Below are 27,555 nucleotides of genomic sequence, written 5' to 3'. Positions count from 1 at the left end.
GATTTAGGTTTATACATAGGATTTCAGAAGGATTTAGAGACAATCTAATTTGACTCTCATTTTTATAGATGAGAAAAATGAGACTTAGGTATTTGTATTTGCTCCTGGCCATATAGTCCCAGAAGTAGAACTTGAACACAAGAATATTTATACTTTCTCACCCAATATTTCATAAGGCTATAATTAATACTTAATTTGAAAAGTCATTTCTTGAAATGTGTTTAGAGAAGCCAGGAAAAGTCCTAATTAAGGCAGGAGCAAGCACAGGTCAAGTTTCCCTGCTTACATTAAAATCTCAGTGTGGAAGAATAAATGATATATTATTCTATCACAACTCTATCTACTTTTACTAGATATTGTCAACTTCTTATATTTTTCTATACTGATTCCAAGAGGTGAAAGACATTCCAGGAGCTCAGCATGACGTTAGCGCTTAATCTCTACTTTCACAAGTTAGCTTGGTTCATCTTAAAACAGAGGGCATCCACATTTTATAAATACCACATGTAAAAATAATAAATATAAAATAACTTGCAAGAAAAAAATATGCTTTTATCCACTATTCATATGAACAGAATTTAAAATATCATCAGTATAGTTCAAAGAGAATTAGCAAACTCAATTTGTTAATTGTTTATTGATTCAGAAATAATGCTACTATATTTGCATTTCTGTGGAATGCCCACACCCTTACTTTTGATAACATACCATAAAATCATCACTAATTAATGATTATGGACTTAGTTTTGCAGTTCATCTGTATTCCTCAGCTTCTATTACTTATAGGGTTTCCTAAGCACAACAGGGTAATAATCCAGGATGGCACAAGGCAATGAAATAAAAAAGAAACCTACCAGGAAAGAGATTATATAACAGATAATATTAAACAGTATCTAACATTAAGACTAAAATACTAAACAGTAATTGACACATTTTAATAATTAGCAAAACCAAAAACATTTAAAACAGATGTGACTTTTTCTTTTCCAGCTTTTTAAGAAAAAGAAATTAGCACTGCAACAAAATCCTGAAATTTCTGAAAAACAATCAAGTAGTTGATGAAGAAATGTTACTACTTCCCTTTTATCTAAGTGAAGTATCAGGGAGAAAGTTAGCTGTATGACAGTCTGTTTTCTTGTTCTCGTTTTATTTTGAAAGTATTTAATGACCTCCTACACCAAGATGGTTTTTAGGTTGTACTAATTATAAATATTAAATGAATTAAATTTTCTTGGTATTTTAGTTCTCAGCTTACTAAACCAAATGAGTTTCAGGTTTAACACAAATTAATAGCAATTGAGGAGAGGGTAAAGAAAAAAGAAGACATTTACTGAATTACTGTCTTCTTTACATGATGCCAGATTTCAAGCTGTGTTTACACAGTTTTGTTGATGTGTCCAATATCAGAAACTTTAAACTGGTGGGGACGTGGAAGTCCATCTCCCTCTGATGTTACAACTTCAATAAAATAAAATCAGACTGGAATATCGTTTAAAAGCAAGAACAAACAGGAATGCTTTATTTTTAATAGCAAAGGCAATTGTCTAGTTTAATGTTTTATGCATATAAAAAAGGGTATTTAAGGAGCCATAACAGAAAGAAGACTACTGGTGAGATTAGTCAACAAAACCAAATTTAAAAAATAAAATTTCCACACAGTTCAGTTGCCAGAACTTAGTTTTCGTTCACAAGATTTTCAAAAGTGGACCATTTAAGATACCCTCATAGCCACCTGGCTTGATGATTACATCCTATTTCTGACTTTTTAGCCTGGTATATAATAAACATAAACCTCTCCTTAAGATAATCACTGTTGATATATTAACATATTATTTCTAGAATCTGCCTATTTTGACAGCTAAGAAAATACTACAAGCACAATTCTATATAGTTATATAGTTTTTATCCCACTTAATATTACATCAGACTGTTTGTTCACATTTAAAACAACTCTCTATTAACGTAATTTTCAGTGGTGGCAGACTGGACATTTTGATTATTTGTGGTAGAAAATAAGACTGTCTCCATTTTTTTTTTTTTTTTGCACCAAACAATTCTGTATATAATTATGTGTCCATATTTACATCTTTAGGAGATACAGTAATGAAAAACAAGGGTCAATAAAGGTCAATGAACAATAAGCCCTTGATTCATATTACATAGCAGGGTGGCTATAGCAAATAACAAAGTAGCCAGATTTTGAAGGTTGTTATCATAAAGAAATGATGAATGTTTAAAGAGACAGATACGGTAATTACCCTGATTTGATTACACAATGTATAATCATCCTTAGGGTATAAATATGTAAAATTATTATATGCCAATTATAAATATAAATTAACTAATTAAAATTAATAATGTTTAAAAAAAAAACAAAAAATCTCCAGAGAAAATCAACATATAGGACAGGAATTACTGCTACTAGCACGGATACCACTATGTAATACTGGCTATTACTTGTTTTTTAATGCTTTAATTTTTCAAGTCTTTTTTGTGATTCAGAGATTATCAAGGTTATGCTTCTTTTAAATAATTATTCAAAGAGTTCCACTGTAACTCTTCAAAGTTAATGTTAACTGTAACACTTAACACAGTAAATCTGCTGCTCACAACTGATGACTGTTGGATTTCTAAAAAAGGACAAACAAATGAAAGGTCAAACCCCAAGAATATTTACCTCTGACAAAATATTTCTCACCTTTCACTTCAAGTTTATATGAAAAAATATTTAATACTTTTTATGTGGAAATAGGTAAAGGATAAAGCAAAAAAATTCCCAACCAATGTTTTGCTGTTTAACATTCCTCTATTTGAAGATAAACCTAAAGCCAAAAAATGTTCAGACTGAAAACAGATGACTCCTACTTATGAATCATTATTGCTATTACATCATACTAAATGGAAATATACTAAACCTAGTAATGAAACAAAACTGAGGAAACATTTCTCCTCCAGTGTAAAATGTAAACACTGTGCCCATTACATCAATAGGTTGATTCACATACAAAGTACCAGATGTACTAAGATTTAACATCCTCGTTTATTTCTCTTCAAAACCAAATTCACAGCCTTCAAAGGGAATAGGTTTTGTTTTCATGACATCACATCACACTGCTTCTTACTTAGCATTACTTCAAAGAGTCCTCAAAATCTTCCTAAGTCTAATTCCTATTTCTGTTCATACTCATTTACATCTGCAGAGCAAATCACTGTCCAACAGTCTTTGCAACAGTGCTTCTTTGCCTAGAAGCAGAACTAGAAACCAAATTTTAAAAATGTTAAATATTAAATTTTCATTATACAATTAGGTACTCTACTATCTTGTAAACCAGAATTATTTTCAGGTTTTTATTAGTGGCACTTAACTATAAGAAATGATATAGCTAAAAACCCATTTAATTAGGTAACACAATTAGACCTTCCAATTAAGTAAAGACAATTTGCCTATAAAGCAAAGAACCAACAGAAGGGTACCATGAGCTTGGGCATGGGATGGGGGAGAGAGGTAGGTAGTCTATGAATGCTGAAATGGCGTTCGGTTTTCTGTTATGAGACCCTAAAATGAATCCCTGATCTCTTTACCCATCCCTTATCAAAAACAAAAACAGGATGAACTGAGACAAGATGCCTTACCTTGACTGAATAGCAAGATAAATTGTACGACGAAATGAGACCAGGTTAATTTCTGTTTTGTCATGAATAGTCACTTTTTGTCCTGAAAGAAACATAACAAAATTACAAAACTGCAAAAATAAATGTGAACAATTTAAAATGTATCTCTGTATAGCATTTTCTTCAAAAATCTATTTAGAATCAATACAAATTTAATAATTATTTTTTACTGTGTAAATTAGTATTTATAGAATTCAAAGTAACTATTTCAAGTTTTTTGCTATATCACAATGTTAGCTCAAAGAAGTCCAGAACCAAGCCAAGAAAACTATTTTTGTTTCTCTGTTATCTGCTCGTTTAGACACTATAAAAGGCTGTACTCTTGCTGTTGTTTGGTAAAATATTATTTCGAGAGTTATAAACAATATCTTGATAATTTAGACGCACTATATAAATCATGGGTAAAAATTCAGTTTCAGAGAACACTGGATCATCACAACAGGCTGGGTGAGTCCAATATAAATACGTGTATTTGTTAAAATTTTCTCTTATTTAATGCATGAAAACTTTCCTTATAAATATTTAATAGTTTTTATTTGAACAGTATTTTCACATAAAACAAGGAAATTCTAAAGTAAAATGTAGTACATGGATAGAATTTTAATAAAAAAAAGTTGGAAAAAATTAAAGCTATTTTTACAAAATGTTAAAGAAGAACAATTGTACTGTAAGACAGAAGTGTTTATTATACCCTAAAAGGCAAATGTATACTTTTAATATCTTCACACATGCAATACATGTAAATAATGACCAGTTTATGTATGTTCTGATGTATTAACTGTGCCTTAACCAAAGTAAAGTTCTGAGCTTATTTCTGTGAAATAATGTAATCAAAGCTGAAGAGGAAGAACATACTACTTCTGTGTAAATATAGCTTTTGGCTTCTTCACTCTATTTTGCCAAAATGAACAGCAAATATGCAGTCACTCTCATTTGTCACATTCCTGCCATGGCTACATAAATCACATGAACTCAATATGAAAACATGTTTTTCACTGTCTAGAATACAATCAAAGGCATAATATACTAAATTAAAATTGTGCTGATGTTAAAAAAAGAATGTAATACTTTTTGAGCAGTTTCTCAATCTCTGCAACACTGGCATTTTGGGCTAGATTATACCTTGTTGCAGGGGGCAGTCTTGTGGTTTGTAGGCTATTGAACAGCAGCCCTAGTCCTCACCCACTAGATGCCATCAGCAGCCCTCCTTGCTCTCCCCAAAGATTGAGAACTATTGTTTTAGAAGATTACATTAGAATTAATTTTAGAGTATCTTATAATATTATTTGAATACGCTACATGTTTACCTTCTTCATCTTCTTCTCCCTCTTCCTCTTCTTCTTCCTCATCCTCTTCACTACTCCCAGCATCTTGGTCTGTGTTTGAGTCAGTGTCTCCCTCATCAAGAATTTCTGTAAAGTACAAAGTAAGTTTGGGAAAAAAACAATGTGCAAGTAATACACACGTATTTCATTCTAAGAAGATAATTCTCAGTTCGTTGAAATCCACTGTGGTGTAACAGTTTATTAGCCAACAAACATAACCACCAAGCCTTGTGTTATTGCCTAGGTGGTCAAAAAGCATTATAACTGATTTGACTAGAGAGAGCTGTATGTATCACTTTTCTGCCGCATAAAAAGTGCCCATGAAACAAGGAGATGAGAAAAACAAAGAAAAAGTAGATGAAGGTTTTTGAAAAGAACAAGAGCACTGGAAAAATATTAGGAATAGAAGCTAGCATATGGGAGTCAAAATATTGTTTCATCATCAGAAAGAAGACAGTCCATTATAAAAAGTTAAGGCGAGATACAGAAAACAAGAATTTAGGCTAAGAATGTACTTGGAAAGACAAAGGGAGAGAAAATAATTGCATAACTTAGTGTTCACTTGAAATAAATAGTAATGAGATTTTTATTAAAATATATACCTACTAAATTGAATATTACAATAAATTCAAAGACTTTTCATATATAAAACAGAAACAGAAGTTTAAAAGCCTTTAAGACAACTGGTAAGACAAGCACTGTATTAGATTATCACTTTTAAAAATACAAATGATATATTCAGAACTGGATGAAAATAGTGATGTATATGAGACTACATAAGGCCAGTCATTATGTTAAAAGCAAACAAATGACAAAAAATAAAATTATATTTTGCCCAATGGTGCTCTGTTAGCCTGATAAAAGATTTTGCAAACTGGACCAACTCTTTACTTTTGCATTTCTATTATAATCAGAGGGCTTTTAATACAAAGTTCTGAGATCAATTGACTTTAAGAAAAATTCTAATTTCTTTATATTTAATTAAGCAGTATAAATCAGGAGACACATAACTAAAGTTAGCAGAGAACTTCACATTATGAGAAACAAATCACTTTACAAAAATGAGGAGCAGTCATTCTGCCCTTATCTGACATATAAATTTCAAGAATATTTCGAACAAATGTGAATTCAAGAGATAATCTAAAGTATCTAGTTTATTACTATGTAACATGGCTTCAACAGACTTTTAAAACAAGAAACTATTTATATTCAATAGTAGGAAGACAGGCACTCCTGCTGTCTTCCCAAATGCTGTTAAGGTCTAAAACACAAGTACACCTGGGTCAGTCGAAGGTGCTAATTACTAAAGCTGTGCCCACTTCCTGCTGGGGCCCTTTTTCTATGCCAGCTCTAGAAGAATGTTTTATAAAACAATGAAGGTCAAATGAATTGTCTAATCATTTACATCATCCTTTTCTCATCTCTCCACTTTAGACTCTACTTACTAGAATCACTTAGGCAAGGACAACTGGATTTCATTAACTGAACAAAGTAGTGGTTTCAAAGCATGGTCTAGGAGTCCATGGGGGATCACTGAGACCTGTCAGGTGGTCTGTGAGGTCAAAACTATTTTCATAATAATACCAAGACAGTATCTGCCCTTTCACTGTGCTGATATCTGTGATGATGATCCAAAAGCAATGGAGGTTAAAACTTCTGTAACCCAAGGCATCAAACTTCACTAGTAATCAATGTATTCTTTACTGCCACCCTCTTGAAGTAGAAAGCCAGTTTCATCTGAGAATGTCCTTGATGAATTTTATCAAATCTCAGCCCTGAATATAGGCCTTTCTCCTAATCTGAGTGATGAAATATAAAGTTCATATATATAGCCCTTCTGTTAAAGACAGATATACAATGGTGACAGTTATGTCAAGGAAAACCACTTGTGTGATTGTTTGCTTTGCAAGATGAATTAGCTATTTTTTTCATTTTTACTTGAAAAAAATGGCCAACTAACTACAGTTGTTAGATATTTGGCCAACAGTTTCTCAAATGCAAACAAACTGAGACTGTCACTTCGGGGACAACAACTAACAATATCTATGACAATGGTAACATTAGGGTTTTCAAGAATTCTGAAAAACCTGTATCAATCTCTGCGAGCTTGAGAGCTCCCCAATACTTAGATTTTTTTGGACGAGAGCGGTGGTAATATTATTAAATGTGCTATCTAGATATTATATCAACATGTTAATTTGATTTTGATAACATTAACGTTAACATTTAAAAGATGTGCATAACTCAGTGAATCAGTATTTTCTAAATGACTTATGCAACATTACAAAATCATGCATGAGTAAAAGATTTATTTAAAGTGACAGATAAATGGATTCTAATGCAACACTATCAAAGTTCATTGATATTGTTTCAGAATTCACACCGCAATTAATCTTAAAACTACTAGTTGTTAAATATTGGCATTTATCTGGAAAGGCTGTTAAAATACTGCTCCCTTTTTCTAATTACATATTTATCTGGGGCTAGATTTTCTTCATGTACTTCAATTAAAACAACCTACTGCAATAGATTGAATGTAGAAACAGATATGAGAGTCCAGCTGCTTCCCATTAGGCCGGCAGTAAACTTTACAAATAAAAAATTTTATAAAATATATATATAATACAAAATATATAAAACATCATTCTCACTAAATTTGTTTTGTAAAATAACAATTTTTTTTTTTTTTTTGAGACGGAGTCTTGCTCTGTCGCCCAGGCTGGAGTACAGTGGCGTGATCTTGGCTCACTGCAACCTCCACATCCCGGGTTCAAGCCATTCTCCTGCCTCAGCCTCCTGACTAGTTGCAACTGTAGGCATGCACCACCATACCCAGCTAATTTTTATATTTTTAGTAGAGACAGGGTTTCACCATGTTGATCAAGCTACTCCCGAACTCCTGACCTCATGATCCGCCCACCTCAGCCTCCCAAAGTGCTGGAATTACAGGAGTGAGCCACCACGCCCGGCCCGTAAAATAACGATTTTCATAAAAATATGTAATTTATGTTAACATATACTAGGTTTGCTATTATTTTAAAATAATTTAATAAATATTCTTTTATATTGTTTTAACCTCTAATATAGTAAATAGCAATAGATATAAAAAGAAGTTCTTTGGAGTTGTCAATAATTTTCAAGAGTGTAAAGGGATTCTGAGACCAAAGAATTTAAGAACTGCTATAATAAAATAATGTACTACTTTCCAGGCATTGGCCAATTGCCTACACGCTAAAGAAATGGATAGAGAATTCTCTAGTTTAATAAAGAAATCAAATCAGGTGTACACAAGAATTTCACAAAAAAACATTTGGCATCTTTCAGGGAGACTGCAGGAAAAGAGATTCGTAAGAAAAGAAGGCAAAATGGATCTACGGAGTTCTCTGTTTGGAAATGAAATTATAACAGAAAAAAAGAATCTGACAGATTACAGTGAAAAGCTCCTAGGAAATCAGCATCTAAGAAGAGAAACCCATTATTATTATTATGACAGATTTTTAGGATAATGCATAGGAATGGAAGATTTCTCCCATTTTTACTTTTATTTTCAACCTTCTACTTCTAAGCACTACTGAACAATGGAATGCAGACAGAGACAGAGTTCTAGGTCTCTGCTTTCTCTGTATATGAGACTACATAAAGTTGGTCTTTATGTTAAAAGCAAACAAATGACAAAAACTAAAATTATATTTTGCCCAATGGTGCTCTGTTAGCTTGATAAAAGATTTTGCAAAGCTAACTGACTCTACATTTCTATTATAATCAGAGAGCTTTTAATACAAACTTTTGGGGTTTAACACAAAGGTAAATATTTATTGCTTCCACAGCAATAAATACTGACCTTCTCCAGTAAAATTACAACTCAAGAGAAATAAGCCCATGAAATTATTATGTAAGTAGGCCTGAGTGTTAGCTTTAGGAGGAAAATAATACGAATGTGAAAATAGTAATAATAGCTAACATTGTCTGTGATAATACACAACACTGTATTTTATATATCCTTCCATAGAAAGGTAACATTTAGTCTTCCATCAAACAAGTAATTGCTACAGGTCACTCAGCTAGTAATGTCAAAGACAAATTACAAATCAAAACCTGTCCAAAGTTAGTGCTTACAGTATACCAATGATACACAAATGAAAATGATCAATTTATTTTATCAGAGAGGCACCAATACTATAATTCATCCTCCCAGAAGGATATCAACCTGACCTCAAGAAACAATAAAGTATAGCACTTTACAATAAAGTATACCACTTAATTGAATATTAAACTGGGTGGCACAGACTGTAAGTGGTAGAGAAGCTAAATGAAGGCTACTACTAATCTATGAATATTTCTTAAGATGGGTGAGACGTAAGTGTCGCATAGTTTAAAGGGAAAGAGGAAAGGAACAATGGGGTCAGTAATTCAGAATGAAGTAAAAAACCAAGGGCAAGTACCAGGAAAAAAATAATGCCCAAGGAAACAGCTAAGAGAATAACTTTATAGGAGCAGAGATTTCATTAGGTGGGTATCAACGATCTCTAAATATTTCCTATCAGTATTACATAACTACTTAAATTGCTCGTACTTATCCAAATTAAATTATTTTATAAAATTTTACATACCTTTCTTAATAGCTTTGTACTTCTCTTCATTCTCCATAAAATTAGGATCCATCTTGAAAACATCTAAAAAAAATTTTAAAGTTCATGTTTATTTTCCATATTTACCTTTGTTGGTACACCTCTTTCCACCTAACATGCCCCAGACTTACTAAGAACATCTTCTGGGTTATAGTCATCCTCCAGAGGGAGCATATGAGTGAATTGATCATCTTCTTCCACCAAATCAAGACCTTCTAGAATAATGGGGTGGTCCTTGAATCCATCTTTCCGTACAGCAAACATCACTTCAATCATATATTGAACTCTTTTGTCAATTTCAGACTCATGAAGAATGTTTCGAAGGCGTTCAAATATAGCTAAAGGTTAACAGAAAGAAAAGACAATAAAATAAGCAATAAATATTATAATAAAAACTTAACATCAAATTAAGAATGGACACTTACCATTGATTCCTCTTGGTGACACTTGTGTTAATTTGAGGCCACATTCCTTAAGAAAACCAATAGCTACTTCAACACTATCATCTGTTGGTCTTTCCAGGAGTAAAGTGAGCATCTCTAAGCATAAAACTTCATGTGCCTTAAATAGAATACATATACATGGAAGAAAGAAAATGCTTTTACATACATTAAAATATTTTTATGATTTCTAAAAATTAGTAAATCTGTTTACAATAATTATATTGCACATATGATGGGCAAAGTTTTATGAAGTATATAGAAATACTCCAAATACGGGATACAATTTTTCTATCACTTTTATTATCTATCTACTAAGAATTTTCACATGACTGTTCCAAAAATTTTAATTTTCTATGCTGAATACAACTATCTGAACTATCTTTAGAAGAAATATTCTTAGCCATTATGTAAGGAAAGTGTCATAGATAAAATATGTTAAAAATCATATACTACTTTCTAATAAGATAACTATTTTCATAATTACATGACAAATAGTAATATGATTTATAGTACCCTTCTTCATGACCACAATTCTTTATATACATTTCCTAATTCATTCTATTGGGAACTGTATTAGATGCAAACAGTCCTTAAGTTACACAAATACTAATTTCATTACAAAATATCTTAATAACTTCTGGAACAAAACAGTTTTGAATATTCCATTTTTTTAAAAAAATTATATCAAACTATTTCTACTGGCCATGTTCAAAAACTGACATTTATAAACAATGCCAGGAAGAGAGGGAACAAAATTCTACTGAGAAGCTTTGCTATGAGAAGAAAATGAACTACAAAGAATGTTTAAAACACCATACATATGCCTTTCTAAAGTCAGACAGTGATTTGAGATGGTGAGGAAAGAAGTCTAAATCTCAACTCAGGAGATACCTTCTTCCAGTTGTGCACAACATCAAAGATACCCACTACTTCTTTTCACTAGGGGAAGAGGGGTGTCAAACAGTCTTATATCAGTGACAAGAAAATACTGCCCTTTACCACAGTTGAGAAGATGCAAAAAATTTATATCAAGTGTTTTATGGCAATGTCAAAAATCTCTAGTCTAAGTGTAATACACATTTAAAAACGGAAATATATCTCTGTGGTTACAGATGTGAAATTAAGTTTCCTTGCTCTTAAGTAGCAAGTTATCACTGTAATAATATGACTAATTAGGTCAAAATCTAAAAGATTTCTAAGAGTGAAAGAATCTTCATGTAAATAAGAGTCAAAACATTTAATATTAGTGAAATAAGACTAGGCAGGACTTTAAAATTCTTCCTGTTATACATGATATTAAACTGGAAATGATAATATATATCTGAAGGAAACTTTTGAGTATAAGCAAGAACAATTTTACCACTTTCATGGTTAAACAGAAGCTAAATCAAAACCATCAAATAATGAATATAAAATAAACACAAACTGAATAATGGCATGATAAAATTACTTGCATTTGAAGCAGATTAAAATTGATCAACTCTATTCTACAAAGTGATTCTAAACATATATGACTATACCTATGTGGTGGCAAGGAATAGAGGTTTTTGTAAAATATCAGGTATTTATTAGATTCTCATGAACACCAGGGAATGAAGTGGAGGAGACACCAACTTTATTGTTTTATAAAAATGAACAGGAATGGTTCCTTCAAAGGAATGGTTTGCAGTCAAGTAACCATGTACAGTATTAAGTCAGATTAATCTGATAAAATATCTAAAAGTGTTTTGATTAGCATCAAAGTGTTATTTTACAGAATATTAAATACAACCGGGCGTGGTGGCTCACGCCTGTAATCCCAGCACTTTGGGAGGCCAAGGTGGGTGGATCAGGAGGTCAGGAAATCCAGACCATTCTGGCTAACACGGTGAAACCCCATCTCTACTAAAAATACAAAAAGAAAAAAAAAAAAAACTAGCCGGGCATGGTGGCGGGCAACTGTGGTCCTAGCTACTCAGGAGGCTGAGGCAGGAGAATGGCGTGAACCCAGGAGGCGGAACTTGCAGTGAGCCAAGATCGTGCCACTGCACTCCAGCCTGGGTGACAGAGCGAGACTCTGTCTCAAAAAAAGAAAAAGAAAAAAAAAGAATATTAAATACATTTATTATAGTTTTCAAATGAAAATATCATTCAACATATTTATCCCAAGGACTATAAAGCAAAGTAAAAATAGAGAGGTATCAGTGAAGTGGCATCAACTCTGTGGTCTAATGCCACTGAATGCGAACAAGTATTGAAGATAAATACTTACCACATTTTGGTTAATAAGATGCGCCACAAATTTTGAAGCAGTCAGGCAAAGTTGCTGAAAAATGAAGGTGGAGAGTTAATCCATAAACTAAACCCAATTTTCATTTATTTACATTAATCTATGGCCTACTAACAATCTATTTAAAACATGTACCACACAAGTATAATTTTTATATTACCAGAAAGTTATAAGATAAAACACATGAAAGAATATCACTTCTGGTTAAACAGTTAAAATTCTACAGTTAGAGCCATCATTTTTGTGGCTCATCAATAGTGGCCAGGGATATTTAAGAGAATAAAGAAGTTCTCATGAAAGACAGTTTTTAAAAAGCATTATGTTATGTACCTGTGTCAAAATCAACCTTGCTTACTTTTGTTGATACTGGTTCATTAGTCTGTTCCTATGTATCATTCTACATACAAGCCATTCATATATACCTTATCATTTCTTCGATAGCCTTTTCGAAAATTAAGAATTAACCTCTTGAGGATTAATTCTCCAATTTGTGGAAATTTTGAGTTGATAATTGCCACTAATGCTGCATAAACATGGGTGAAGATTGGAGAAGCACTCTGTGCTTGCAAAACAGACCTGGACAGCAGTCCTCTGTTTAAAAAAGAATAAAAAAAGGAGTCAGCAATAACCAAATGAATTAAATGAAACAAAAACTATTAAAATTCAGTAATATTTCTCTATAAATAATCATAAAATCTAAATCAGAACTAAATGGAAAGAGTTCATCTTACTAACAAATAAAAATTGTTTTTCAGAAAATGAAATGTGAATTTGTGATTTTGTAAAATAGAATGAAGATTTTACTGCAATTTATTGCCAAAATTTTTCTCTCTACATATAATTCCTCTTTTCCCAGTCTGTTATATCAAATCATGAATTTGAGGTTTTTAAGGTTCATATAAATAAATTCTTTAACATTTTCAAAAAAGTAAACAAAAGCAGACCTGCTTCAAAAGTACAAAAGTTAGACAACATCAAGTTTCTACTACAAATCCACATTTTTATAAAATTAATTTTGTGATTAAAGACAAATTTGGGTTTAAATCTTTAAGTCTAATTTTAGTTGAATAAAATGAAGATTTGGAATATTCCTATGAGAAATAAAGACATGAATTAAAAGCAATGCAAGATTAATGTTAAAACAGTAACAGGAAATTAAAAGGTACCTACTTGTAACTCATTTTGAAAATGGTCATGTTTCTATATGCATTTGATGAGGAAGGGGAAAGGCAAATTGGGCAAACTGAAGTTATTTTTAGCAATGTAATGACAAGTAATTATTGGATTGCCAAAAGTTAGGGGAAAAAAGTCTTAATGGTAGTTTTAGATACAACAACAGAATCACTAGGGTAGAAAATGAGAAAAAGGATGCAGCCTATAAATTATAATATCTTTAGCAATCCATAACTCTTCTGAGTCTACTTTTTTTCTAAGTAAAATGGAGAGATCTCTGCCCACTTTTATGGATAATGGCTGTCTCTTGATCAACTTTCTGTACCTCTACAACTCGCTGCACCTACTTTATACCACCATCTTTTTTGGTGAGGTTGGGGAGAGATGGGGGTCTCACTCTGTCACTCAGGCAGGAGTACAGTGGCTTGATCTTGGCTCACTGGAAACTCTGCCTTCTGGGCTCAAGCAGTCCTCCCACCTCAGCCTCCAGAGTAGCTGGGAGTACTGCGTGCCACCACGCCCAGCTAATTTTTGTATTTTTCATAGAGATGGGTTTTCACAATGTTGCCCAGGCTGGTCTCAAACTCCTGGACTCAAGTGATCCTCTTGCCTCAGGCTCCCAAAGTGCTAGTATTACAGGCATTGAGCGACCATGCGTGGCCGCTACATTCCATATTTTTTAAAAGATGAATCATACTCATGTAAAATGACATGAGAAAACAGCCCTCAGATTTTAAAATAATAAGTAGAACATGGAGTACTTCTATTTTCTGACCCTTTTAAATATCATCAATTGCTTAAAACCACATATTATAGAATATGGTGATTCCTTTCCGCTTTTCTCAAATTTATTCTTATCTTTCCCATTTCTCTCACATTCCCACTTCACTCTCACTAGAAATTAAATTGGAATAAAGGCCATATACGATGAACCCACAGCTAATATACTCAACAGTGACAAGCTGAAAGCTTTTCCTCTAAGATCAGGAATAAGAAAAGGGTGCCTACTCTTTCCAATTCTATTCAACATAGTACTAGAAGTCCTAGCCAGAGCCATGAGGCAAGAGAAAGAAATAAAAGGCATCCAAATCAAAAACAGAGAAGTCTGTTTGCTGTAAACAGGATCTTAATATAGAAAACCCTAAAGACTTAACCAAAAAATTGTTAGAACTAATAAACTAATTTAGTAAAGCTGCAAACATAAAATCAACATACAAAAATCAGTAGTGCTTCCATATGCTTACAATGAACTATCTTTCTGAAAAAGAAATCAAGAAAACATCCCATTTACAATAACTATAAAAAAAAAAACAAAAAAAACCTTAGGAATAAATCTAACCATGGAGATGAAAGGTCTGTACACTAAAAGCTACAAATTGTTGATGAAAAAACGGAAGAACATGCATGACATCCCATGTCCATGGACTGAAATAATATATTAAAATGTCCATAGTACCCAAGCAACCTACAGACTCGACTCAATCCCTATCAAAATTCCAGTTACATTTTTCGCAGAAATAGAAAAAACAATCCTAAAACTCACATGGAACCACAAAAAACTCCAAATAGCCACAGCAATCTTGAACAAAAAGAACAAAGCTGGAGACCTCACACTCCCTGACCTAGAATCTGCTACAAAGTTATAGTAATCAAAACAGCATGACACTAGTATAAAAACAGACACATAGAGCTATAGAGAACAAAGAAACCAGAGATAAATCCAGACATTTGCAGTCAACTGATTTTCAACAAAGATGCTAAGAATACACAATAGGGAAAAGACAGTATCTTCAATAAATGGTGCCAAGAAAACTGAACATCCAGATGCAGAAGAATGAAAACAGACCTTAATCCCGCAACATATACAAACATCAACGCAAAATAGATTAAAGACTTAAACATAAGACCTGAAACTGTGAAACTACTATAAGTTTCTAAAAGAAAAACACAGAGGAAAAGCTACAAGACAGTGGTATGGTTAATGATTTTTTGGATATGACCCCGAAACCACAGGCAACAAAAGCAAAAAGAGACAAATGGGATTACATAAAAACTAGAATGCTTCTGCACAGCACAGGAAAATATCAACAGAGTGAAGAGACAGCCTACGGAATGGGAGAAAACATTTGCAAACCATATACCTGATAAGAGGTTAATATCCAAAATACATCAGGCATTCAACTCAATAGTAAGAAAACAAATAACCCAATTTAAAACATGAGCAAACAACAAGAACAGACATTTTTCAAAAGATGTACAAATAGCATTATATATATATATAATGTTCGACATCACCAATTATCAAAGAAATGCAAATTAAAATCACAATGAGATCTCACAACTGTTACAATGGCTGTAACAAAAAAGATGAAAAATAACAAGTGTTGCCAAGGACATGGAGAAAAGAGAACCCTTGTATACTGTTGGTAGAAATATAAATTAGTACTTTGGGAGGCCGAGATGGGTGGATCACGAGGTCAGGAGATCAAGACCATCCTGGCTAACACAGTGAAACCCCGTCTCTACTAAAAAATACAAAAAACTAGCCGGGCGCAGTGGTGGGCACCTGTAGTCCCAGCTACTCGGGAGGCTGAGGCAGGAGAATGGCGTGAACCTGGGAGGCGGAGCTTGCAGTGAGCTGAGATCTGGCCACTGCACTCCAGCCTAGGCGACAGAGAGAGACTCCGTCTCAAAAAAAAAAAAAAAAAAAAAAAAAAAAAAAGAAATATAAGTTAGTATAGCCATTATGGAAATAGTCTAGAGGTTCCTTAAAATATTAAAAACAGAACTACCACCAGCTAGGTGCACTAACTCACGCCCATCATACCAACACTTTGGGAAGCCAAGTGGGGAGGACTGCTTGAGCTCAAGAGTACAAGACCAGCCTGGGCAAGGTGGCAAGACCTCATTCTCTACAAAATATTAAAAAATTAGCCCAGCGTGGTGATGAGTGCTTGCAGTCCCAGCTACTCAGGATGCTGAGGTGGGAGAATTCCTTGAGCCCAGCAATTCAAGGGGTCAGTGAACTATGACCCCTTGTCATAGTTCCTATGCATGGTACTCTGTATGCAGAGTACCCTATGCATGGTACTCTGGCCTGACAATGAAGCAAGACCCACATCTCTAAAACAAATCAACACTAAAAACATTTTTTTCTATTATAACTACCATTTGATCCAGCAATCCCACTACTGGATATATACACAAAGAAAATGAAATCAGTATGTTGAAGAGGTATCTGAACTTCCACATTTATTGCAGCATCATTCATAATGGTCAAAATATGGAAACCACAAAAGTCTCTGTTGTGAATAAATGGATAAAGAAAATGTATATATGTATAAGGGAATACTATTCAACCATAAAGGAAATCCTGTCATTTGCAAAAACACAGATGAGATGAACTTGGAGAACATTATGCTAAGTGAATAAGCCAGGCACAGAAAGACAAATAATGCATGATCTCACTAACACGCGGAATCTAAAAAAAATTGAACTCATAGAATCACAGTATAAAATGATGGTTACCAGAGACTGGGGGTTGGGGGAATTTAGATGTTCGTCAATGGACACAAAATTTCAGTTAGACAGGAGGAATAAGTTCCAGAGATCCATTCTACAATATTTTGACCATAGTTAATAACCATATATTATATACTTGAGAGCTGAAAATAGAGTACATTTTAAGTGTTCTCACCACAAAAAAATGACAAGTATGTGAATGCATGTTAAATAGCTTGATACAGCCATTCTACAAAGTACACATATATCAAAACATCATGATGCATACCACAAATATATACAACTTTTACTCATCAATTTTAGAAAGAAATAAAAAATTAAATTAGTTAGAGGTAGTATACTGTGATATTCATTATTCTTCATGAGTTTAAATTACTGGAGGCATTAAGTGAATGTCTGCAAAAACCATTATGTGAAATCGAAGCTTCTCAAAAAGCAAAAATTCCATACAACCTCTAACAGCAAGGCACAAGTTATTTCTTAGCAGTCTATATTTTTATAAGTACTGCATTTTAAATAAATATTCTCAATGACCTTTGAAATGAAGTAGCACAATAAATCAATGATTATTGTTCATGTAGATATTATATACCTTCAAAAAAATTACTTAGAAATACCACAAATAAAATACTACAAATAAAAAAAAACTTACCTTCCTCTAACAATATTTTCTTGAAGAAGCTCTTGAATAATAATACTTATGTTGGAAATGTTGACTTTGTTGATAAGACCATTAATTGACTTCTTTAGGGCCTCCCAACTCATCCTCTGGTATGCTAAGCTAAAAAGAAGTGATTTTAATAAAGATTAAAACTCTTTCCATAATTACAGTAAGTTATAAGAACATAAAAACTACATAGTGTTCCTTAATTTTTAACATTATTTTCATGAAATGACCCCCAAGTACAGTAAAATATATGATGCCTATCAGGATAAACAGATTATATCCTAAACCATATTTGATTTTCTGTACACATGCTTAAGTACACACCATTTTCCTTTAATAATACAATAAGATTATGTAAGGACATATAAGGATAATGTTCTGTTCTTAGGCCTAGTACATTTAATTAGTCAAATTCAATACACGCTTATTTTACATATAATGCTTGATTTAAACTCATCTTTAATGAAGACCTTTAAAATAAATGCAATTAAAAAAATGTAAATGGTAACATGAAATACCCAAATATAAGCCACAAAAAAAAAAATCTGTATGTCCCATCTCATAAAAAGATGACAGAGATAACAAAATTAAATGTTTTAAACCACAAATAAATGGTAACTACAGAAAAAGGGAGTCATGTGAAATCATGGAGCTGAAATATTGTTCAGAGTATTTTAAAGACAACCTCTATGCTGATGTAGTAGTCCAACAGCTATACCAGTTGAATGTTAGATAGCTGTACTGCTTTTTACCCTAGATTTCGGAAATTACTTGGCCTCATTGAGTTTCTTTAGGTTGAACTGGACAATGTCTAAGATCTTTCAATGCTCTACAATTCTATGGATTTTGTAACTGCTTTTCTGTGGAATCTGATTTCAGCTGCAGATGTCTTATCCTTTTTTCTTCTATACACGTCTCTCTCTGGAAGCCTGGTGAAACCAGTAGACTTTTTGGAATGATATATACAACGAATAGGATTACAAAGGATACTAATCATACCGAAATTCAGTTTTTGAAACATGCAAAGAACAAAAGTTTGATATAATATTCTATGTGCTTCATAACACATTAAACAAGAACTAGCAGTATGCTTAATAACTACTTAAATTTCTAAGTAGCATGGCCATAATCCATATCATGAAATATCTGTAACAGACTGTCAATACTCTGATCTATTGCCTACATTCTAAAAAGAAAAAAAAAAAAAAAAGCTAAACTTTAGAGAATAGTAAAAATAAGGATTCAATTTTTTTCCCAAACACATCAATGGACTGATTGTTTGAATTCTATCCATGGACCTCTTGAGGGGCTCGTAGATTAAGAATCCCTGTTCTGGAGTGGTACAACAAGAAGGTTGGTGAGAGCAGTTCCTGGTGGGAACAAGTATCGTATCACTGACATTGCTTAGTATTGCCAGCATGGTGAGGATAAAAAACAGACTCACTTTGCAGTTAATTTTATTTCATTTCTAAATTCTCTATAAATTACGTACGCCCTTACTGCCTGTACCCAAGGTGGACTATTCCACTGTTTCATAACTCCAACCTTTTGGTATCCCACTATCTCTAGAAACAAGATGTATGGCTTAACAAGTGGCCTGATTAATAAGATGTTGCTCATACACAATCACAACCTATCTTACTAAACTAATCAAACAGCTACATCAACTACAATTATACATCCTAATTAGGAAGCCCACAATTCATGTATCTACTGAAAGCAAAGACTATGGCCTTCTTTTCCAGATGTCTACTTCTTCTTGAACCCTTTACAGCCTACTAACAGACTTCAACTGTATATACAATTATCTTAAAGGAATCTGCTTTAAATTGCATGTATTGCTGACTCTCCTGTCTGCTTTATTTAAAAGGAAGCAAGACTTGGACTGATATAGTTTCCAGTCTTTTACAATCAGGATTGCTTTGGACTGGACTGGAGAAAGTGAATACTTTTCAGTAATGCCGCCACTACTGCCTTGTGCATGAGCAAAATGCTTACATGATAATGAAAGTCCTATTAACCACAGAAGCCAACTCCAAATTCCTTTTCAACCTAATACTTCAAATATCACTGGCAAGTGCTAAAACATGACACATAATGAAAAACTTATTAGTTTTGAATTTAATGTCATCAAATACCCCTTTCTGACTCTTAAATTTGGTTTTATTTCAAATCTTCATAGCTTCTTTTAGATAAAGACATTTCTTTTCTTTTCTTTTTTTTTTTGAGACAGTCTCTCTCTGTCGCCCAGGCTGGAGTGCAGTGGGACAATCTCGGCTCACTGCAAGCTCCGCCTCCCAGGTTCACACCATTCTCCTGCCTCAGCCTCCCAAGTAGCTGGGACTACAGGTGCCCGCCACCACGCCTGGCTAATCTTTGTATTTTTAGTAGAGAGGGGGCTTCACTATATTGGCCAGGCTGGTCTCGAACTTTGGGAGGCCGAGGTGAGCGGATCATGACATTTCTACTTCAAGCTAACCCTTGAAACAAATTTAGATTTAACTTAAATAAGGTTCTCAAGCACTTTTCAAATTGCCATTAAAACACCCATGAAAGGATGTGGAAATACTCCTGTCTGGCTCGCCTTGCATCTGTTTTTCTTAAATTATAACTATTAATACCTTCTTTCCCAATCTTTTAACTAGTTATCTGGTAACTGAATCATCATCTCAATCTGGGACCATACTTTCCCTAGTTATCAACTCATCCTATTAGAGAAAATATCTTAAAAACTTAGCTGTACTTTCCTAAATAGTTCCTCACCATGTCAATTACTCTGAAAAGGGAAGGAGGAATGTTTTAAGTGTGACCGTTCATATATAAATTTTGTCTGTCTGCCTTAGAGTAGCAAAAATGTATACTCTAAGATATTGTGGGCTAAAGAAAATGTACAAAAAGAGATAACTGCCAGCTTCAGTTTTATAGATGAGTACAGAGGTCGGCAAACTACACCCATGAGCCAAATGCAGCTGTCCACCTGCTTTAGCTGGGCTTTTACAGAAAAAGTTTGCTGACTCCTGGTTTACAGCAGGAAAAGTCAATTTTAGAACTAAAATGTCAATATTAATCTTTTCTACAAAAATAAACATTATCAATAGGAATGCATCCATGAAACAATGAAAGGAACAATAGTTTGAAAATACTATAAAAAGGGTAAGCAATCTTTTCCTCAAACTTTTTAATTCATTCATGCAAAAAAAAAAAAGTAATGAGCTAATATAAGGGCAAGTAGTGTGTAGCTCTCCAATGGAGCTATGAAGTAAAGAGGTCTCTAATTTGAGGTCTCTATCACTGAAGACTAATGTAAATTCTCAAGAGCCAGGGTTCATTAAACCATAGTTGACTTATTTTTCAATGACCATATAATGGCTTTATATACTGATTGATATCAACATGCCTGTTTTTATCTGTAATCTGTTCCTGCATCATCCTGAGCTTTGCAGGGGGAATATATGCTCCACCAGTGCGAGTAAGAAGAGGATCCAGCTCATCTTTCTTTTTTTTTGTAGCAGGTTCATCCTCAGCAGAGGAACTCTGAGTTACTGATGTTTCTGGGTTTCTCCTCCCAGGAGATGGGGATTTCCGGGACCTTTTTCGATCCATATCTCTTTCTCTTTCTCTGCGTTTTTCTCGGTCCCTGCTTCTGTAATACAAATTTTTTTTAAGAGCAGAAAAGACAATATAAAATACACTCTTAACAATTAACTGCACACAAATGAGTGAGACCATAAGTGGGTCCCACAAATTCGGACTAGGAAAAGTGGTTTAGAATGGTGAGAAAGTGCTTCACAGAGAAAATTCAACAAACTAGGTCCTGAAGGCTTGACAGGATTCAGACTGGGGGCAAGTTGGGAGGAGGAAGGGGAGAGGAAGGATGGCATTCTGCAACGAGTAGAAGAGGGAATAACTATTGAAAGACTGAGCAGGGGTGCTAAGGTCAGAATGAGTAGCACAATCAGGAAACAAAGAATTATGTGTGATGGTAGTTGGAAAGATGAGTTAAGAGTTAGACTGAAATCTTAAAACATATGCAAAAGACTTGAAGGATTTCTACTGGAGGTGATGGGGAATCATTAAAAGTTTCTGAGTAGGAGAGTGGCTTTTATGAAAGGAGTGTTTTAAGAAGACAAATTAGCCTGTGGTGTTTATGACAAATTGTATAAAGGAGAAGAAACCAGAGTTAATCTTCAATAGTGGTTACTTTAGTTGTAAGACTGCTATAGAATATAGTATTTGAAATTGTTTATTGATAGAACTAATATTTTTATTAGAAATCTCAGAATATCGGAAGCTTCTGCTTATTTGAGACAATGTGGGGGGGAATTTTTTTCTAGCCACAATAAATCTTCCCTACCAAAGTACCTGATTATCCTTTCTTAAGCTAAGGCTTTTAAAACAATCAAGGTACAGTTCTCTGAAACCATCAAGAACTAACAGGAAAGAATGAATCTTTGCTTTTTGCCATCTTTCCCCACAACAAAGTTTATCCACTGAGCTGCGTTTTACATATATTGCCTTGGAAACTCAGACCATTCTATTCATATTTTGGGTAACCATGAGTTATATGACACAGTAAATAGAAGTAAATTTCATATTATCACTGCATTACCAGGAAACTATGGGATAGATTTTAGCTAAATCTAAGGGGTGTGTTTGAGATGGTCTTTTTAAATATATAGTAATAGAACCTACACGGAGATTGAAAAGCAGTCATCTTCCCAGGTAGCTGTGGAGCAACAGGTTTTTTCTGTTTGTTTACTTTTATTTTAAGTTCAGGGGTATAAGTGCAGATTTATTACATAGGTAAACTTGTGTCTTGTGTCATGGGGGTTGATTGTATAGATTATTTTATCACCCAAGTATTAAGCCTAGTACTCATTAGTTGTTTTTTGTGATCCTCTTCTTCTTCCCACCCTCCACCCTCCCTTCACCTTCCATAAGGCCCCAGTGTGTGTTGTTCTCCATGTGTTAATGTGTTCTCATAATTTAGCTCCCACTTATAAATGAGAACGTGTGGTATTTGGTTTTCAGTTCCTGTGTTAGTTAAGGATAATGGCCTCTAGCTCCATCCATGTCTCTGCAAAGAACATAATCTCATTCTTTTTTATGGCTGCATAGTATTCCTGTATAAGTACCATAATTCCTTTATCCAGTCTATCACTGATGGGCATTTAGGTAGATTCTATGGCTTTGCTATTGTGAATAGTGCTGTGATGAATATACACATACATGTGTCTTTATAATATAATTATTTATATTCTTTTGGGTATATACCCAGTAATGAGATTGCTGGGTCAAGTGAACAGTTTTGAAACTGAGGTATAAGAGACTTAAATGACTCTTAGGGAGAACACACAATCTGTATATACCAAGAGTAAACAGACAGGGGAAAGAGTGATTTCAAATATAAACCTCAATTAGTCACAAAGGCAGATGCTCTAAATTCTCTGCACTAATTTGCAACTGAGTTGCTTCTTCTTGTGAATATACATGTTCCAAGAGAGTAGCTACAGCAGGGATTTCCTGACATTGGTTATGATTCTTCTGAGAAATACCAGGTAAGAGAGATAGCTGGCTGATAAAATCAGATCCTTACCATTATTGTGTTTGTAAAGTGCAGAAGTAACAAAATATTCTAAGAGTCTAAACAGAAACATTTTTGGACTGTTAGCCTTTATGTTCTGCATAATACCTAGCCTGTTGACTTCACAGTGTGACTGTGTGGATAACATGAGACTTCATTTTCGTATACTAGACCTAACATAGAGTTATACTGAAGTAGTACAGTCAGGGATTGTGAAAAAGACATGGGCTTTGGAGCTAGAACTGAGTTCAAATTCCAGTTTCAACATCTACCAGATGTTTAAACACAACCTCAGGTAAGCTACTTAATAAACTCAAAGCCATTTCCTTATTTGTAAATTGGAAAAAATAGTATCTAGTTTCTAAGAGTTTTAACAGTATTTTTGGGAAAATATGCAAAAAGCTTAGCTTATGAATTATGGTTATAGTAGTTGTTTTCATTAAGGTGACAGTAGACAAGCCTGGATTTTGAAGGTTAATATAATCTGACATTATAGGATTAGGTATATACTAGAAAGTGATGAGAAGGAAATTTTTGGCTGTAGATATCAAAGAATGTGCTTAGCTCCAAACTTCAAACTGCAGAGGAATTTGGTCAAAATTCCTGTGGGGGATATAATACTGGTGGTAAAGGGGTGGATAATATCTGAGAAACATCAAAACAGATATAGATCTTAGTGAACAATAAAATATGAGAGTCAAGTTTTGGAAACTAGATGACTAATAAGGGAATACAGGAAAATCAGGAGGAAGCTGGTTTTATGAAAACAACGACAAAGGCAGAAAGTTGTCTTCGAAGGGATAATGAAAATGGTTGTTAGAGAGACAAATCATAGTTCCTTTATAAAATACTAAAATAATGTTAGTTTTGCAAGATTAATTAGAAATACATTCAGAATCGACCACGTTCAACAATAGTTCACCTGAACTCTTCCACTGTTTTCTATATAAAGTCCCACCGGTTCACCGCTTATCACTACTCAAACTGATATGCTCAAGAAACTAATATTTTAAATAAGTTATAATTTTCTTAGTATCTACTATGTTCAGACATGGTAGTAGGACAGATATGATTTTTAAATCTAAACAACCAGACAAGATGCATGTTATCATCATCTTATAGATGAGGAAACTGAGGCTCAGAAGAAATCTGTTAAGAAATTTCACCAAATTTCCATAACTAGTAACTAAAACTTGAACTCTAATCTGCATATACATGGAAACTATTCTCTTTCTACTATGCAACACTGCCTCATTAAAAAGTCTAAAATATAGACATTCCAAAGTCAATTTCAAATGACCTGGAAATTGTCTGCATCACTACTCCTCTCCTAAGCAAAGATACATGCAAGTTAAGGGAATACTACCCATATAGTGACTTCTGTTTTAAGTACTTGAGAGTATGTCCATCTGCAGAATTCTAGTTGACATCTCTTCCCTATATTGAGCATCTGAAGTATCTGTCCCACTACTTTCTTTGAGACTACCATTACTTTTACCTGGAGAGTCTCTCCCCACATGTACTAAGTAACTTTTAATTCCATTATACTTTCTCCTGAGCAAACACAGAGGCCCTTTAGTGAAGTTTTAAAGGGAATGTTTAAAACGTCGACATCTTTCTAACACAGTAGTCACCCCTTACCTGTGGTTTCACTTTCCAAGGCTTCGGCTACCAGTGGTTAACCAACAGTCTAAAAATAAGTGACTACAGTACAATAAGGTATTTTGAGAGAGGGAGACCACATTCACATAATTTTTATTAGAGTATATTCTTATAACTGTTCTATTTTAGTATTAGTTACTGTTGTTAATCTTTCACTACGCCTAATGTATAAATTAAACTTTATCATAAGTATGTATGTATTGAAAAAACATAGTATATGTATGGTTCAGGTATTATCCGCAGTTTCAGGCATCCACTGGCATCCTGGAACACATTCCCCATGGATAAGTGGGGACCAATGTATTCTCATTGTAAAAACTATTACTAATTTCTACAAGAGAGAAAAAGAATTGAAAATAAATACAAATCAATAACAAGGGGTTATAATACTCTGCCAAGTTTTCAATGAAATGTGAATGGCACTTAATGTCTGACCCTTCTTAAATATTACCCCTAAGAGTTTCCAAACACTCTCATTCCAATGTTTCTTGCTATCTGCCTTCCATTCAGTTCCCTTGCCCATTTCTCAACCAAGTAAATCTTGTAAGTCTTGTTAGCCAGAGGAACAGGTGGGTAACCAAGTTCTCTAAAGCTCAAGAAAGAATCCTTTACATGTAGAAAAGAACTACAAATTAGAAACTTTAGTCTCAATGTCCCTCTGCCATTATGCAGGAAAGTAACTTTAGACCACTCTATATCATAGAATATCAATTTCTTTCATTTAGTAAAAAATCTCAAAAAATCACATAAGCTAACCCCTCTTGCAGTGCAATATAATGAATGAGCTTGGGCTTTAGATTCAGACAGACTTGAGCTTGCCACTATTATGTTTCACAACATGAACAAATTACTAAACTTCTCTAGGCCTCAGTTTCTTCAGCTGTAAAGCAGACATAATAGTATCTACTTCACGTATTTGCTGCAATAACAAGTTAATTCACATGAAGCCCTTATTAGAAAGCCTGGCACCTAAGAACATCCAATTAATATTGGCCTCTATTATTTTTGGTTTTATTATAAATATAGCATAAAGAAAGTTTAAACAAATATAATTTTCTACAAGTTAGACATTCAGAACACTAACCGTGACTCCATGCTACTATCATAAGAATGTCCTCTTCTTGAATGCTCATAGTCTGATCTGCTGTAATCAAAGTAATCTCTATCCCGGGGAGATCTTTCTTGTTCTGCATATCTAACATAAAATAAGAAAACCAAGTTGCAAATTAAAAACAACTATGTTATAAATATTTCGGAAAGTCATATATTGGTAAGGGCAAAGCAACTCTCTGACTGAACAACATCTTATCAAACTGTTCTTAACAGCTCCTTTTGCTAACACCCATTCATTCCATCAGAATTACAAAAGTTTTCAGTTTGTACACAGCAGAACAACTCCTAGGATTCACTTAACCAAACTTATTTGTTTAGTGAATTATCCTGATTCACTTTGTTCTTAGTAGGAGACATATCTGGATATCATATATAGTTAGCATGAAAAAGACTATCCAAAAATGGCTGCTTTTGCTTAGTTGGCTTGTTTATCAAAACACTGAATGTATGAGACCAATGTCACTGGTTGGCCTCCATAAGGATCAGTTTAATTCCACACCAAAAGACCATATTCATCACCTGTTAATTTTAAAATGCATTATTGGATAGCAATGAGAATGGATTGAAATTATTAGCAAACAAGGATGGATAGCATCAGATCTATTATTTGAATCTTAAAAGTCAATAAAATCAGAGAACCTTAAGAGAAGTTAAATATATACATAATAGATATACAGTAACATAATCCATATTTTATATACACATCTACAATTAAGTTATACACACATATAACTGTGTATGTGTCTGTGTGTAAAGAATTATTATTATTATTTTTTTAAATATATAGGGAGTAGGCAGTTGGTGAAAGGTAGTAAGTAATCATGAATCAGGACAATTAACTTGATGCTCACTTTAGAGATATTTAGCAGAGTAGAATAACAAAGTACATATGGAGTAAGGAAGCTTAGACAACTGAAAGAAAGTCTGAAGGGTGCTTCTTCCTTCATAAATTATTTTTAATGGGCATAAAAAATTACTTTTACAGTCATTATTTTTAATAGACCATATGCTTAATGGTCTTTCAATGATCATAAATGAGATAATTGTAGTGCTAATATGAATTCATAATGCACATTAATGGTAACATTTTTGGATCGCTGATCTTAACATAATTATAATATGATATAATCCAGCGGTCCCAAACCTTTTTGGCACCAGGGACCAGTTCTGTGGAAGACAATTTTTCCACAGATGGTGGGGGGTGAGGGGATGGTTTCAGGATAAAACTGCTCCACCTCAGATCATCAGGCATTAGATTCTAATAAGGAACACACAACCCAGACCCCTCACACGCGCAGTTCACAATAGGGTTTGTGCTCCTATGAGAATGGAATGCCACAGGTGAATGCTGGCCTGCTGCTCACCTCCTGCTGTGTGGCCTGGTCCATGGCTCTGGGGGTTGGGGACCCCGATATAATCTATATAAAAACATTTTAAAGACAATACAGAGCTATGTACATGTAAGGGATAATACTAACAGTAGCAAAAGCAGCACTT

The 27,555-nt window shown here is 33.7% G+C and overlaps 1 protein-coding gene across 1 annotated transcript in view; it reads right to left on the bottom strand.

The window, feature by feature from the left end:
- The window catches only part of CWC22 (CWC22 spliceosome associated protein homolog), a 64,220-nt gene that overhangs the window by 15,813 nt on the left and 20,852 nt on the right, over nucleotides 1–27,555 (bottom strand). The window contains exons 4-13 of the mRNA XM_010382918.2: nucleotides 26,030–26,140; nucleotides 21,097–21,342; nucleotides 17,685–17,813; nucleotides 12,760–12,928; nucleotides 12,320–12,373; nucleotides 10,051–10,186; nucleotides 9,757–9,963; nucleotides 9,608–9,670; nucleotides 4,980–5,084; nucleotides 3,634–3,715 (exon numbers count right to left, since the gene is read on the bottom strand). Of these exons, the coding sequence (XP_010381220.1) occupies nucleotides 3,634–3,715; nucleotides 4,980–5,084; nucleotides 9,608–9,670; nucleotides 9,757–9,963; nucleotides 10,051–10,186; nucleotides 12,320–12,373; nucleotides 12,760–12,928; nucleotides 17,685–17,813; nucleotides 21,097–21,342; nucleotides 26,030–26,140 (1,302 nt within the window). The remainder of the gene's footprint in view (nucleotides 1–3,633; nucleotides 3,716–4,979; nucleotides 5,085–9,607; nucleotides 9,671–9,756; nucleotides 9,964–10,050; nucleotides 10,187–12,319; nucleotides 12,374–12,759; nucleotides 12,929–17,684; nucleotides 17,814–21,096; nucleotides 21,343–26,029; nucleotides 26,141–27,555) is intronic.

This window comes from Rhinopithecus roxellana, chromosome 14, assembly GCF_007565055.1.
Source record: "Rhinopithecus roxellana isolate Shanxi Qingling chromosome 14, ASM756505v1, whole genome shotgun sequence".
Taxonomy (NCBI): Eukaryota; Metazoa; Chordata; class Mammalia; order Primates; family Cercopithecidae; genus Rhinopithecus; species Rhinopithecus roxellana.
Note: the sequence above shows the minus strand (reverse complement) of the source record. Positions and strands in the feature narration are given on the sequence as shown.